The sequence below is a fragment of the Larus michahellis genome, chromosome 18 (genome assembly GCF_964199755.1).
Source record: "Larus michahellis chromosome 18, bLarMic1.1, whole genome shotgun sequence".
In the NCBI taxonomy this organism is placed as follows: Eukaryota; Metazoa; Chordata; class Aves; order Charadriiformes; family Laridae; genus Larus; species Larus michahellis.
Window position 1 is genome coordinate 4068094 of NC_133913.1, and position 16374 is coordinate 4084467.

At 45.2% G+C, this 16374-nt stretch overlaps 1 protein-coding gene across 12 annotated transcripts in view; it reads right to left on the minus strand.

Annotated features, from left to right (window-relative positions):
* The window catches only part of TANC2 (tetratricopeptide repeat, ankyrin repeat and coiled-coil containing 2), a 256859-nt gene that overhangs the window by 116101 nt on the left and 124384 nt on the right, over window positions 1–16374 (minus strand). For all 12 annotated transcript variants that reach the window (XM_074562510.1, XM_074562507.1, XM_074562509.1 and 9 more), the window contains one exon: window positions 12326–12436. In XM_074562510.1, coding sequence (XP_074418611.1) covers window positions 12326–12436 — 111 coding nt within the window. The remainder of the gene's footprint in view (window positions 1–12325; window positions 12437–16374) is intronic.

Here is a 16374-nt window from a genome sequence, read left to right on the forward strand (position 1 = left end):
AATCCAACATAAACGTGATTTCAATTACTCTGAAACGAGAACATGAAGTAAAAGAAACAAAAAAATCGAGACCATGTGATTTCTCCATCTCTAGCCCTTGAGAAGCATATCGTGGTTTTTTTTTTTTACTTATTTACTTATTTTGTTCTGGATTGCACTATACTGGAATACACAAAAGGACTGGATGGAGAGGGAGAGAAGCAGAAGGTTAATTAGATCTGGGGTGGGGAAAGCTGGGAGGCTGTTTTGCCCGAGAGAGCTTGTATTGCCAAAGGCAGGGCCGTCTGCGGGACAGAAAAGCCCGTCGAGGCAGGGACCGAAGTGCCGGGTCCGGAGGTGAATCGATGGATCCATCCATCGACTGGGAGGAGGGTGGGGAGCGGGGATCGATCGGCGGCTGAGCCACGAGGTCGCAGGGGCTCCGTGGGGACGAAGGGGAGCGGAGGATGCAGGAGACGGAGCATCCCTCTGCCACGGACCCGCCCGAGAGCTCCTCACCCACCTCACAGCACAAGAACAATTTCCAATATTACACCTAAGTAATTAGTAATAATAAATAATTAAATCCAGCACTCGATGATTTAGAAGCTTCAAAAAGAGCGTAGATACCTAAGGCACAGAAATACAGCTTTTTTTTTTTAAAAAAAACCCCACCAATAATTTAGCTTCCGGCATTGCAGCAGACCTGAGCAGTGCCATGAACACCTCCGCGCTTTCCAGCTACTTCTGCCATCCTTTCAAGATAATGACAAATTATTTTTTTTTACGGAACTGCAAAAATGCAAATTAGAAACATTATCACCTGAGCTTGTCAAGCAATTTAATACCTCTAATCCTTCTTCCCTTCAAAAAATTCAACCCACATGAGATACGTCAGAAGGCCTCTGCAATTCACCCTGGAATTTACCCGATTTAGGCCCTTTAGGAGCAATTTTATGGATCCCGGCAGCTCTCTGATGTCTTACGCACATATACCTGTAGTATTTTTGAAAGGCCGACTCGAGCACCTCTGCTAATGTCATATCCAGCAGGATGGTCTCTTGGCTGCACAAGAAAAAACCTATCTCCCAAAATCAGAAGTTTTAACTTTGAGAAGGGTGCCGGGACGGCTCAGCCTCCCCTGGGGAACGCGCAACGGCCCAAACCCAACAACAACTGTTCCCGCCCCGTAATTCCCATTTAGGAATGGTCCCTCCAGTAACGGGACCAGCACCGACCCGGGGACCGCGCTGGGAACAGCCGGGGCTGGCGGTGCTTCGGGTGGGTTTGTTGGTTGTGGGTTTTCTCCCTGGGGAGTTCGTAAGTGCTCGTAAACATTCATAGCTTTTCCTTGAAAATCAAATATATCATTTTATAAGCAGAATTATTAGGTTTGCTCTTTTCAAGAACGCATTCAAAACCCACAATGTTTTTGAACATTATCATTTTAAAATACCGATTCTGTTCCGTCCTTTCAATTCCTATAATGAAATCTGCCACATATTTCAGCTGCAATTGCTTACAAGCAAATGAAATTTCTTTATGATTTATTTCGTAATTCTGTGACTTGTTTGATAGCTAGCATCATCTAATCTTTCAGATAAGCGATGCAGGGTAGCGCCCCTGGGAGACACTAACAACGTGTCTTTCCTCCAGAGGATATTTTTGGTTTCCTAGTTATACTTCTACTTCCAAAACCAGACTCTGAATATAATTTAAATTACATCTGAAATCCATTTCACCGAGTGCCTAACTAGAAGAACTGGGTAACAGTTCACTTAGCGAACAGAATTTGCCTGAATATGAAACTGCTTTGTCTGATAAATCAAAACTTCTTATATTAGCAAAGAAAAAAATAGAACAGTTCTATGCAAAGGGCGAGCACCTAAGGAAGGCCAGAAATAAATGATACCGTTTATGATTTTGATCTCCATTTACGTAACTGTAGAGTTTTATCTAACAACTTCCCTCTCTCCCTGTGACCCGAATCTGTCCCGTTATTATCTACATCTGCTTTAAATTATTCTGAATACACTTGAGCTATATTTGGAAAACGCCCTTGACCATTTCTGCATCTCCCCCTAATCTCAGCATTAATGTAGAATTTTTTCATTAGTCTTGTTTGGATCAAGAAGAGATTTTGAAAAATTTACCGGGTAAGGGGTGCGGGCTACCCCAGCTGCGTGGCTTTACATGTCTATTTTTGCACTGCTGCTCTTCAGGCACTTAGTGGTTCTGTGGGAGCAACGGAAAAACGGTCCCACCAACTGAAATGACACCACAGACAAGCACTAAAGTAAATATATTCTTGTATATTGATACCAAAGCCCTCTCTAGGTAGCCAAAAACCAAAGACTGAACTACGAAGATGTTCAACCCTGACCCTGTGCCCCTGCGCGGCTCCAGCCCCCCATCCTTTACTGGCCGCTGCTGCTCCGTCCCATCATTTCCAGAAGAAACGGCACAAATCCCCATCATTAATTCCACCAAGTCAGTCTCTTGCACGAGTTCCACAGCCTCATTTCTAAGAAGAAATTCAAACAAAATAAATTCTCCTCTGCACGGCACATAAACACCGCGTCCTAAGCACTCCTTCCCCCCGCCTCTGCTGCTGGTGGCCTTCAATATTCCTTCAAATGGGTTGTCAGAAAGACAGTTATTTTTAATCAGAAGCCACATAGAGCCAGAGACAGGCAGCAAACTTAATTTCAGTGCTATCATAAAATCTAATTCAACGCATTTCATGTTCTAGATTTAAAAAAAAAAAAAAAAAAAAAAACAAACCAAAACCCTCTGCACGTACATTTGGGGATGAATTTTCCTGGATTTCAGCTGCCATTTGAGTACCAAAGAAAAGGGAATGGGGGAAACGAGAGGACATTCAGTGCGCTGATCACTGAACTTCTGTATAAAAAAAAAAAAAAAGTCCACAGTTATCATAAAGATGAGCCTGGGTATGCGGAACATTTCCTAAAAGCGGGATTACATTCAGATCCCTGAAAAGGTTCCCGAGCTCTTTAACACACCAAGGACGCCGTGACCGAGGCAGTAAGTCCCCACCGCTGGAAAGCAGAGATGTAATTATTTCTTCCTTTCCAGTTTTGGCATTTTATCTCTAAAAACCTCACCTGGTCATGACCGTGGGTCTGTGCTCCCGGCTCTCAACACACAACCTCTCATCAAACACCGACCGACCAAAGGGCTCTTAAATAAAAGCGTTTGGTATTTATTTTTTAGCTCTTTGAGCTGACCTTTTATTCCAGACAGGTTTAAGGATGGTATCTTAGGCTCTTGTTCACGCAGAGGGTTTTAAAAATATGATTCACAATCAAAAAAGAACAAATACTCCCTTCAAATATTGTTTGTTTGCTAAAATCTGAGCAAGATATGTAAACAGCATTTTGCACATTAATTTTGTTATATTAAGCAAGTCGCACAGCACCCGCCCAAACAATTTTAATTCCAGCAATTGCTTTTCAAAACCTCTCCCATTCCCTCCTCTTACCATTTTTCACGTCATAAACCCGGCACAAATCTCACAAACGCAGGTTACGCTCCACAACTGTTAAGAGCCAGGAAGGAGATCTCTGCTCCCGGCCAACTTTGTACCGAGTTCTACTTTTCTGATGGAGCACAAAGAAGCTGACGGTGCAGACACAGTCAACCGGAAGGCGGCACGGCTTCAAGAGAAGCTTGGAAGAATACCCTCCTCCTGAAGTTTTGGGATGATGGGCGTTGTGGTGGGAATTTTGTGAGGGGGCGTCCCCCCGAAGCCCCTGCAGGCAGCCGGTGCCCCTGCCCGCTCCCGGCCAAGCCAGCCCCACTCAACTGACAGGGCAAAAAGAAAATTGCAGGAAACCTCCAGAAATACAAATATATACAAATATATATAGCATTTCCATCATTGTATAAAATCAATTTGGGTTTTCATCTGCAAAGACCATACTCAGTGCACAGCTTCCAACTGACAGAATGGGCCGAGTACAATCCTCATATATTTTATATTGGTATCGGGATCAATATTGGTTCTTTTGTGTTATTAATGTTAATTATTTAGCCTTAATCTATTAAATCTGTTTATATTTCAACCCGTGGGTTTGAAAAAATAAATTTTTTCCCCGATTCCCCTTCCCGGGTGGGGAGGGGTTGTTGGTCGAGAGAATAAATGTCTAAACGGCAATAAATTGTTGTGGGTTCCTCAAACCATAACAGCCATTCCAGTAGCAACCACAAAGGCAATAGTGAATTTTCTATGCTTTTTGGTGCTATTTGCAAACAGAACCAACGCCTAGGGCTGCGGCTAACTAGCGTCCCGTCAACGATCAGAGGGGGAAGACTCTACCATCCATTTGGACGAGATCCATTTGTTTCTCTAAAGTGTAAAACAAAGTAATGAAAATCTTACACCACTCAAAAAGAAAATCGAGCACACCGTCCTCACAGCGCGTTTAAATTACAATCTGTAATTTCACCCAAAGAACCCGGGTGGAAATCCAGCGCTGGAGTTACCGAAGCGGGGACGGCACGGGTGACAGCCACGCAGGGAGCCGCGCACATCGTCACACCTCCCGTGCCCGGCAAGGGAAACAGATGCCAAGGGGAGATGGGAACACAGGAATGTGAAGGTATGGTGGTATAATCAACGCTTCCCAGCAAGGCCGTACTTTCAAACTGGCAGCTGGCCGAAATTTTCATGTTTGGATTCAAAAATAATTATTTTTCAAGCGATCAGGAGTCAAATAATTAGTGACATAAAATGTCAAAAATCTGGCTTAAGACAGCGGAGCGCGGCGCAGGAGGTTATGAGCAAAGTGATCTCCTTTCTTCAGTGTCCAAGGGCAGCTGTGCTGGCCAAGGGAAAGGAGCAGACGGGATGGGGGGAATCTGATGGTCAGAACAAATTACAGCAAGGGGGACAATATTCACGCTGGGTAAGAATAAAGCAGTACTTGTTCTGCAGGCCGGAGGGGGGTTAGGAAGTCAAGGCAACTGGTAAGAGGGCAGAAGTAATGGTGTGGCTTTCAGAGCCCCGCATAGTTTCCCTTAGGAGAAGCTCTCCATAGCATCACTGAAGTTCAAGTACTTTTTGCATAGGACAAAAAGAAAAAGCACCCATTGGCCTCCTGTCCGCATTAAGACGTGGGAAGCAGGCTTAGCAAAGGATTGAGCAGCTTTCTGCAAACGCAACCACCCGCCCCTCGACTGTTAGAGCTGCAGAAATGAGCGTTGAGGTTTCTGCCTCCATCAAGAGTTGAAACAAAATAAGAGTATCTCAAAGCATTGCAGGAAAAAAAAGAAGGAGAATTATTGATTACTTCCTCTAGACTGTAAAATATTTGGGAAAAAATACATGAGCCAGAAGGTAAATGGGAAGAGTAATCCGTGCAACCATGACAAAGAACTCCAGCACCATCATTTCCTTCCTTTTTGCCTGGATGAGCATCCCAGGATTTCCACTTACAACAGGCAAAAGCGTAAGGCGAAGGCTAACTTCAAATTAAATGCAGCCTAAAGAACTCCTAAGGAAATCAATAGCTCCAGAAGCTAAGATGGAAGATTAGGTTTGTGTAAAGACGTCAGCAGCACTGAAGCAGGAGCCCACAGAGAGCTTGTATCTTCCCCAAATTGGCAGCATTGAAGGGTCTTTTCTCCCGAAGAAAGGAAAATCTGGGGACAGTGATTTAGTTTTGGCTGGAATTCATAATTATAAAATGCGAGTGCAGACCAATGCTCCTCTGACACTTCATGAAGACACTGAGGAACACCGGAGTCTTTCGCAATAAGCAAGCAGCACTGCTGGGAGTTCAAAAGGCACATTTTACCAATTCTGTCAGCAATAAATTGAGTTCCTGAAGGTGGAGAATTAGCTGAAGATTTCAGTAGGATTCAGCAGATGCCTTTGATGACCAAGCATAATAAATACTCCAAAAGAAATTAAGCAGAAGACAAGCACGGAGACAGATTTGTTACCTGTTACCTACAGGGCAAAAAAAAGAATCCATTCCAACTTTTCAGTATGAATGATTTCTTGGTCTGAGACAGGATGTTTTGTACCTTTGCAAAATATTTTAGGTTAGAGATAAATCAATGTCCTGTTATCTAAGCCAGAACTGAAGTTGCTCCAGACTGAAATTCTAGCTAAGTTATCTTCCATTAGAAGGTCCAGTGACTCTGGTGAACGATACGGCGACATGTTTCATTATTAGCCATGTCTCTGTCCCATCCCTAATGGGTAATTTTGTTTTACAGATGGGTCCATCAGGCCAAGCAAGGAGCTGAAGATGGAACCATTTGCAGACAAGGTGGTAAGAAGGCACTTGAACGTGCAAGGCCTATGGGGACAGTGTTGGAGGTCTGCGTTGGACTGAGGGCACAATACCTGCAACCGTCCCACGTATGTTGCCTACTGGAACAGTCCCTGAATTTACCTAATCCCTCATTTTTGCTTGCAGCCAAAGTACAATGTTCTACACCCAAAGACAGCTATGTGGCATGGATGGTCATCATTACGCAATCCTGGAGCAAAACAGTGACCCACGCCGGCACTGAAGACAAACCCTACCCATCAGCTTCCCAACACAACTGATTCCTGACTAATCCTATAACTCCGAGTACCTTGCTTCAAAAACCATCCCGTTTTTGCAGCCATACTGCCCAAGCTGCAATATTTGGGAGCATCAGTGGCAGGCTGCCCTTGCTTTAAAAAATATTACACTAGAAGAGGAAACTCCTCTGCCAGGAGTTACTCATTCAAGGAGAAGCCTGACGTTGTCCATCAGCAATGAAACAGATAAGTACAAAGTACAGGGAAGGTCTCTGATGCTTCATCCATACAAGAAAGTCTCATATCAAGCCCCTAAGTCACATCTGCCCAGACGTGGAAGAAAAAGAAGCTTTACACTGATCCATACTGGCCCATCACCAACAGTTTCAAAATCAAGAGGGTTGGTTTGCTTGTGTACGTAGTTACTGGCAAGACAGACAGCTATGAATATTCCATTATCCAAAGTATTAGCACAAAAAAGTTACGGTTTCCTTACAGGCCAACCAAAAGCAAAACTTTTCTGTTTGACGAGGCAAAAGAACTCGTTAGACTCCCCAGCACCCATCTGGACGGGCAGCCAGAGGTGCTGGGCTGCAGGAAATTCTGCTGCTGTAGTATCTGATGGGAAACACACTTCAGGGGCCATCTAGGTTTTGTCAGTAGCCACAACACTTCAAAGTTGGCCAGTTCTTCACATAAACAGAATTTGGACCACTCAAAGCCTGCTCCCTGCCCTTTTTCCCTTTTTATTTTTCCCCCAGATAGATGAAACCAAAACCTAGGTTGTAAAGGGAAGTTGGTTGTTAGTAGAGCACGTCAGGAAGCTTCGAGAATGCCGTGTTATCTGAAATTATTTAACAGCTAAAAGATACGGCAACAGTACATGGGATTCGTGTTATTTTCAGTTCTCGTCTCGAGCATCTCCCCTTTGACAAGAAGGTTCAGTAAGCCCTAGATTGTAACCCCAGCCACTCTTCTCCAAGCTGCAACTTTCAGTTTACAGCAAACCCAACTACACCTAACGGCAAGTGCTCTACGGCTAATCCCAAACAGAGTCACACCCGAAAGTCTAAAACTGCCTTCATTATTCCTCTCTCAGCAGCAGAATTTCAGGCCAGGGTGGCGGTTGTTTTGTTTTGTTTTATCTGGGGGAGTTAAGTTTTGGATGGTTAATCCAGGAATTTATTCTGAAGCTGTTTCCACCTCCCCGTACGGCAGAAGGAACCAGCACTGTCCTCCCAAGAGAAGCACGAGAGAAGTCAATGGCTTCCATAGCAACCGCCGTTCCGAATTGCCACGACTCTTCTGCAATTAGGGCTGATCACAACGATTTCCCATTCCCTTCAGGTCAGTGGGCTTGATAACGCTGGGACAACCACAAGATTCAACAGTAAAACCATTTGTCAGGCCATGGAGGGTTTGATTATTCCCTTGCCTTCCTCCCAATTCATCACTGTCCTCTGTGACAGAGGTCGGACAAGGATCCTGCTGGCTGAATTTGTTTGGAGTTTTGTGGGGTTTTTGGCTCACTGCCGATATTTTCACCATGAAAAAGTCACACTACAGGGTTGTTTCATGCATTCCCTGCTAAAGGCCTTTTTCTACCACCTGAGAAATGTTCTGTTGTGTTTAAGCGAAGTGTGTGGTTTGTGCAAAATGAAAAATACACATTTTACATAATGAAAAGAAAGAAGCAGCAGCAGCAGCAAGCAGATGTCAACCTCAACGATTCTTTAACCGAAGAAAAAAAGGAGCGATGAGATGAACGTAAACGCCACTGGGATGGTAAATCACCCTTCGCTGGCCGTGGCGGCGGCACCAGCGCAGCACCTAACTCAATTAGGGATGGAAACAGACGCCTGCCAGCCTAATGGGCTACAAGCAAACACCCCCTGACCAGACATTTGAGATTTGTGTCCCAAAATTTCTGAAAAAGAATTTAATCAAATTAAAAGATAATGTCATAACATACTTAGCCTTTGAAACCTAATGACAAGGTAATAAATCAGGCAAAATGCAACCGCAAACACTGCTCTAAGACAAAAGGCAGTTACCTGAAAGCACCGTCCATCTCAGACTGTTTCCAATAGGTTTCCCAAGTACTCAGGAGTCAAAACATGTTTTTATCGTGGTAGCTAAAACAAAACGCAGTTCAGAGAAAGATGCCCTCGTGATACGCAGCTAAGCAGGACCGAGAAGCCAGGACGCCGTTCCCCGCAGGAGCAGTGCCACTAGGCAGGAGGAGGGAGGCGTGATAAATTTGGGGGGGGGGGAGGGGGAATCTTACACGCTAAATTGTGAATCACCAGACCGTTACAGAAAAGGTTTAACAGCTGAACAGAGGTTTGACAGTCAACTCCTGCTCTTCCACGTTATGCCCCTTAAAGGGCGACGATGGCCTTGCGGGCGTCACCCCCGAGCTGTCCCACGGTCTGAGAAAGTCTGACAAGAAGGAAAACGCAAAGGCCTCTGCCCAACAGCGACTGCAGGATGGGGGCACGGGGAGGGAGGACAGACCCAACTCCTTTCAGAGCCTCCTTAGAAAGTCACCACTAAGCCAAGGAACAAGGATCGGCTCCTTCTCCGCCACAGACACTCCAAGTCAAAAAGGGCTTGAACGAACTCTAAATGACCCCCGCAATCACAAAAGCTTCACAGAAATATAATTCTGACAGAAATGGGTTTCTCAAAGCCACAAAACGTCTTTTTTTTGGTCATCATCTCAAATGCAACAACTACAAAATGTGGCCCAATTTCTGCTTTCACTTAAATAAATTAAATTCATCTTACAGAATTTAATGGCCGCCTTTGGCAAAACAAAGAATACGGTTCCAAAACAAAAAACCGTATCAAGCGTAAAGCTTTACTACGCCCTTCCTATTAGAACCTCCCTCAAAAGATACTAGCCACCTCCTTCTGCTTTTTTCTTCCTCAAAGTTAAAACATCGCGAGCGCATCCCCTCATACACCGATTCACGCCGCAAGATGTCAAACGCCGAAGCTCCCCGCAGCGGCAGGAGAGGCCGAGCGCTGTCAGGGTGGTTGCTCAGGAAACCACCTCCCTGGAATGTGCTGAAATTTGCCCGAATGAAGCCTTAAAATAAACATTTTCGCATCGAGCAGAATTTCATCTCGAGGCATCTCAAATTGAAATAATCATTTCTATATGCAGAGTAGATAATGTTCTCTCCTCATTGCTATTTAGTGTTTTAAACTGCCTTTAAGTGTATAATTAATTACATTACTTGTCAGGGATCGCTTTTACAAACCACTCCACCTCCACTCAATTGCTAGGCTCCAGCATATCTCCAGCCTTGCTTTTTTTCCTTCTTTCAACTCCTACCATCATTCCTGACGACACTCGGGATTTAACGCTCTGTGCTAACATCCCGCACAGGACGCGCACCTTTTAGAGGAGCGTTAAAATAAGCCTAACACTGAAGAAAGGAGCTGTATTTCCTTGGAAAACTGATTAAGGCAGTGCCTGCAGGCTTTGCCACAGTCCAGAGTAGGACTTGGTGCGTCTTCCTCCACCTTCCCAGCAGGAGCTGGATGCTACGCCGAGACTCAAACGCATTTGGTCCCTGGGAGTTGTCCGGATCTTTGCTCTTTTTTCCTTCGTTACACAAGGATCCTTCCCCAGCCACCTCCTTCTTTCCAAGGTCTCATCTCTTGAGCTCCTTTTATCCAACCTTCTAGCCCGGCAAAACCTCCAGCCCTTGCGTTACCGCTCTTTTCACAGGTGGAACCATAATCCATGCAGGTAAAGCGTGATCCATTTCTGCCGCAGAAGCTGAGTAAACGTATGGTGACCACGGGGTGACCAGTGGCCAACACCTCGGAGCAGGGGGAAAGAAGCGAGGAGCTGCAGCATCACCAGAAGAAAACTTCACAAATGTCCTTCTACGAACAGTTTCCGAAACCCTTCCCCAGTGGATTCCCCCGCTCCCTCTCCTCTGTCTCACTCCGCCACCACGAACCCAGCCGGGCTCCTCCAAAGTTCTGGGCAAACGCAGCCAGGCGAGGTCCTGGGCGCCCCGCATGGACACAAGGGAGCCGCTCCCTTGGCACCCACGTTTATCACTCTGCAACCCCTCAGCTTGAAGTTTTACTCCAAGTTCGCCAGCATCTCCTATGGCAACTCTCTTGCTTTCACTTTTTTTCCTTCCTTAACGATGTTTCATGTTTCTTTAATGATACTTGAAGGCAGCAGGGAACTCCACTTTTCCTTTCAGGTCCCTACACCATCAGCAAGAGAAGGAGATGAAAAAGACAAATAAGGCGTCACAGATCCCCTTGTGAGAGCCCGCTGCCGGGCTGGGCAGGAGTCCTGCCCTCCCAAAGAGCCCGACAGGCCAGGCGGGGGCCAGGGAGGGGACACGTGGGCGAGGACGCCCGCAAGACGTAACGCGAGACGCAGGAATCCGGAATTGATGCTTTTTAAGCCAAATTTACAATTCAATTATAATTCTCTGCGGATGCAATCATAATAAGTTTGTAATTATTAACAATTATAAACATGACAGCAGAAGCTATTTAGTTCAAAGAAGAAAGGACTGCAACAGCAAAATTTTAATTGTAATTCATGATGATTGAAAAAGAAAAGAGCACTTTTCACAGCAGCCATGGCCTCCAAGGAGGCACTTCCAAGCACAGGGACCGTCTTTTTTTTTTTTTTGTCCTAAGACAACTCCTCTTTCAAACACAATACATTAAAGAAAGCCCACATTCAAAATCTGGACAACATTCAATTAATTCCTCCAACTGCGAGTACGCTATCAGCTCACCATCTGCCAAAATAAATGGTACCCTGATTTCGGACAATCATTTATTAATATAACCTTTTCTACTGTATCTATAGATTTAAGAGGAAGATGTCACATATTTACATGGCATTTCAAAATACCCAACATCCTTTTACCCCATCGGAGGCCTACGCTAAACACGTGTCCCTTTGGCTCATAAACTAGGGAAAGCTGGGGGGGGAAAAAAAATAAATGCAGAAATTAGCAAAAAATCCCCTGAAACCTTTGCTGCTGCTGCTTTAAGACCATGCCGCTCGGTCCCAGCCTCCACCTCCACCGCAGCATCCAGCCCTCCCCAGGTCAACGTGTCCCAGTTGGGAAGAATGTGGGCAATGACAGGGAGACGCAGCTACAGATGGATCTCAGGGCGTTCCCACACCTGCGCGAGGGTCCGGCCGGGCTCGGGGTGCTCCTGCCGCTGCCGGCCCCAACCCTCCGACGCACGCGGGGTTAAGCCAGGGAGGGACACGACCCACTTCTATTTACGTTTCAACCAGAGGCCTCCAGCAAGATGTACACTTTTAAGAGCACTTACTACAGGATACATAAATTAGAAGCTATTTCTTTAAAAAAAAATAAATCAAAAAAAGCAATATTCTTGGATGCAGGTAAACAAGATCCCATGGTTTTGCATCAGTTGATTTAATGATATTTCCAAAATGTAGTTTTATTCCAGCCTCTCTGAAGACCAGCATTAAAAATTAAATTTAAAGAGGTATGTTTATTGAATCATTTTTATCTTCCCAAAAGCAACTCTCTAGATCTTCTAAATTATTCTGAGGGGAGAGCGGCCACGAGGCCAGCCCAGAACACACACAAAATTGCAAAGGGGTATCAATTAGGAACTAATATTCAAGTTCCCAAGTGAATAAAACTTGGCTGGGGAAGGTCCAAATCAACCACCTGTAAGAAGGAGCCGTACTACATTTAAAGAGTATTTCTGGGCTGGAATTGCCCGTTCTCCTCGTTTACGGCAGCACCGTCGCATGCAGCTTACCAGGGCAGAACGCGTCGACGTCCAGTTTCTGCGCTGAAGAGAGCGTCGGTGAGCCAAGCTCCGACTCGGGGATCCGAGGGCTCTCAACAAACTTTGCTTTCCTCAAAGGGGCTAAGGAGAAGGAGGGGGAGAGAGAAAGAGAGGTCATGAGTAAGGGAAATAGCAAGCACCAGATGGAAGCACTTAACTAAACGACACTGTCAGACTCATATCAGGTTACCTTTTTTTTTTTTTTTTTCTGGCCGGGAAAAAAAAAAATTATCTGCATTCTTTACAAAGGAGATGGCCCTTATTAAAGCTTTCAAAGTGTACAGTCTTACTTTAAAGTGTGCGAGTACCGAGGCACATTCTTGATACTCTTAAACACTTCCTTTTTTCCTACTTTATTAAACTTTTTTTAGAGGAAGCAAACGGGCCTGGATTCAGCAACTGCAGAAAAGCCCAGATCACGGAGAGATACACAGAGCCCATCTGGGTTTAAGATATTTAACTACAAATATCTAAAATGAATACACAAATTCTGTGTTCGGTAATTATTTCCTTTGAACATAAAATTTCCATTTCAAAACATTGTGAATGTCCGACCAGACGGATTTGGTGTTCAACACAAAAGATCAGAGTAAAGCTAATGCTGTCCAAGACAAAAAACCAAGCGCTCCACTTTTATCCTCACAAATCCAGAAAAGATTCAAGAGACTTAAATAAAGCACAGGGAAAAGGTAAAACTGTCTGTAATGAAGCAGTACTGACCACTACTGCTAGAGAAATTGGGGTTTTCCACATGTTTTAACAGTCTGAATTCTAAAAGCCACAAAGTTCTGTGCAACATTTGCTTGTAATAAAATAATTAATACAACACTTTTATTAATAAAGGTTTTTAAACAGCTATTCCTCCCAGGCCAGAGAAAACTCGCGAATAAGCCATATGCAGAGGTTATTATATTACATTTCAAAGTTAAACTCACGTGCCCATTAAATGCCAGGCTAATTTGGAAAGCCGCTCTGCAGCGGGTAGGGTGGGTCAGCACGCTGCGTGCCTCTCTGCTTCCCAGCATAACCCCCTCCGTTTACATCACTGATATTTATAGTTCTCTGTCCTGCAAATTGAATTTGGGACCTGAAACTAAAGATATGGCGGGGGGGGGCATTCGTTCTCATGCATCTCCTGTAATAAAGGCTCCAGGGGTCAAACCACCGCAGTAAATCTCTGCCTTTGGAGGAGCCCAAGGGCTCAGCGGGTCTGCCGATGGGCAACCAGAACGGCTCCACGCAACCGGCACATAAACCAGCACAGGAATTTTTAAAAGGGGGGTGGGGAATGCAGAGATGAAGATTAGGGGATGTTTCTTTTCAATAGAAGGTCCCTGTGAAGCAGAATATAGGCAAGGAATCAGTCCCCGCTCCGTACCCAGTCTTTCCCCTAATGATCCGGCCCAGGAGACCTGATGTGACGAGGAAAAAAAAGTACCGCTCTACCATTTTGCACAAGAAAATCCTGGATGAATATTCACTATATTTACAGCACATTCCCCTGCGGAGCCCAGAGGGGCCGGTGTAAGAGGAGCCTGGCAGAAGGAATGCAGGAACCGGAGGAGATAAGGGCAGCCCCGAGCCCCCGTCTCCCCCCGGCACACGGAGCTCAGGGACGTCAGCCCCACTCGGACACACGACCTGATGCCGAACGCCGCAAGGCAGTAGTCAGTTGTATTAAAAACCCACCCCCAAACCCCCCGCACGCGCATACAAGCACCCGATCGGCTTGCAAACTGGCCAACAGCACTGAAAAAATTCTTCAGAGTAAGAATGATCTTGTGCCAGATCCTGATGTAATGAAAAGACGTAAATATTGAAAAGATTATTACTATGGCAGGAAAATTGTTTAGAATACCAATTCTGCACAGGCCAATCTACTAACATTTCATTTGGAGTTGAAGTTTTAACAAATATGTTTATTTCAAATGTTGTACCACGGCCCCAGTAACATTTTTATAATATATATTAGAAATAGCTCATCTTTTCCTTCTTTATCATTTCTGGTTAACGCTAGAACGAGAAATCATCCGATGTGACACTTGGCAACGCTCATTGTATTCTGAAATACGGAGCAAACATGGTTCTCCTAGTTGAAGAGATGGCAGTGACGGCAATGGGACTGTCACCAGAAGGCTTTGCACCAGAGATGATGTGAGCGACGAACCCACAGAGGAGGAACAACCCCAACACAGAGTAGGGTGACGGCACCGGCTCTGACGCTTCCCGTGCGGACTCAGAAGTCTGCAGGAGACGCAGAACCCACCCGTTTCCATAGATAAGCACCAAACATCAAAAGAACCTGCATCAAAAGAGCTGTGGCCAGCAGATCCAGAGAGGTGACTCTCCCCCTCTACTCCGCTCTCGTGAGACCCCACCTGGAGTCCTGTGTCCAGCTCTGGAGCCCTCAGCACGGGAAGGACACAGACCTGTTGGAGCAGGGCCAGAGGAGGCCACGAAGATGATCCGAGGGCTGGAGCCCCTCTGCTGTGAGGACAGGCTGAGAGAGCTGGGGGGGTTCAGCCTGGAGAAGAGAAGGCTCCGGGGAGACCTTGGAGCCCCTTCCAGTCCCTAAAGGGGGCCTACAGGAAAGCTGGGGAGGGGCTGTTTGCAAGGACATGGAGCCATGGGACAAGGAACAATGGTTTTAAACTAGAGCAGGGCAGGTTTAGATCAGCCATTAGGACGAAGTTCTTTCCACTGAGGGTGGTGAGACACTGGCCCAGGTTGCCCAGAGAGGGGGTGGAGGCCCCATCCCTGGAGACATTCAAGGCCAGGCTGGATGAGGCTCTGAGCGACCTGCTCTAGTTAAAGATGTCCCTGCTCACTGCAGGGGGGTTGGCCTTTAGAGGCCCCTTCCAACCCAACACATTCTGTGATTCTAAACAGGTTGGCTCCCATCCCTATGGGGTGAACACAGCAACTTCCACTTCAGCTTAGCTTTTATTTCTCCAAATCTTCTGGATCTTCTTTATTCCCCATTGACTCTCCCCAACTGATGTTCACCCAATTCATTCCTGCCGTCTCCAGACAACTGACCAAGCAGAAGCCATCAGCCCAGGCAGTCACCAAGCTGACCCACCAAGTTTTCTTTTGAGGACAACAAAGAACTTCTTATCAAAAACGTGGGGAATTCTCACTGTACTGCAAGCTTAGTCACACATGTCATTTTACAGTATTTATGTTTTTATTCCCTAAAAAGCGTGACTTAAGTCTTAAAAACGCATGCTACCACCAGACAAGACAGGCTATGTCAACATGACTTAAAGAAAACAGTTTAGTTAAAAAGGCTCGAGTCAATATAATCTTCTCAGTGTAACTGCAGATCGGGGAAAAAGCCACAGAGCGATAGTTTCTTTTATTTCAGATATTCTGAACCTGAAAAAGACAAAGAGCCCTCCTAACTCATGTGTAACCCGATTACACGAAAGGAGGATTTTCACGTAAAAGAATTAAGCACTCCTGACTCCTGTCCAAATGACAATTATCCTGACAGATACATATTTGCGCATTAGTTTTCTACTGGAATAAATAACAAATGGAAACGCCATATATTCAGAAATCTGTTTTGCCATTTTTTAGCCAAATGTTAAAGGATAACACTGATCTTTTTATATAAGTGACTTTCCGCGCACAAGAGTTTGCCTGGGTCCTGGACATCCTCCCATGAGCACGGACAAGCCTTACAATCGAAGTCATGGGATGAGCATTTGGCACATACTATAAAAACTAACAAAAGCATGAAAATAATTATATGAAGTATTCTATACTGCCCCTGTTCATTAGGCCTCATTTCTCTTAACATTTTCTGTATGAAATGGACGGATTCTAGGCATTACAAAGCACTGAAATAGCCTTTCCTGTAGACAGAAATGCTATTTTTTGAGCAGAGAATGGGATTTCTTCCAAAACTACTGGAAAAAAGGATATTTGCAATAACCAGTTATGAAAACACACCAAATCCAGTGAAGAGGCTACTAGTTAGTAACACAAGTCTCTCCAGAACTGCAAAATGCACA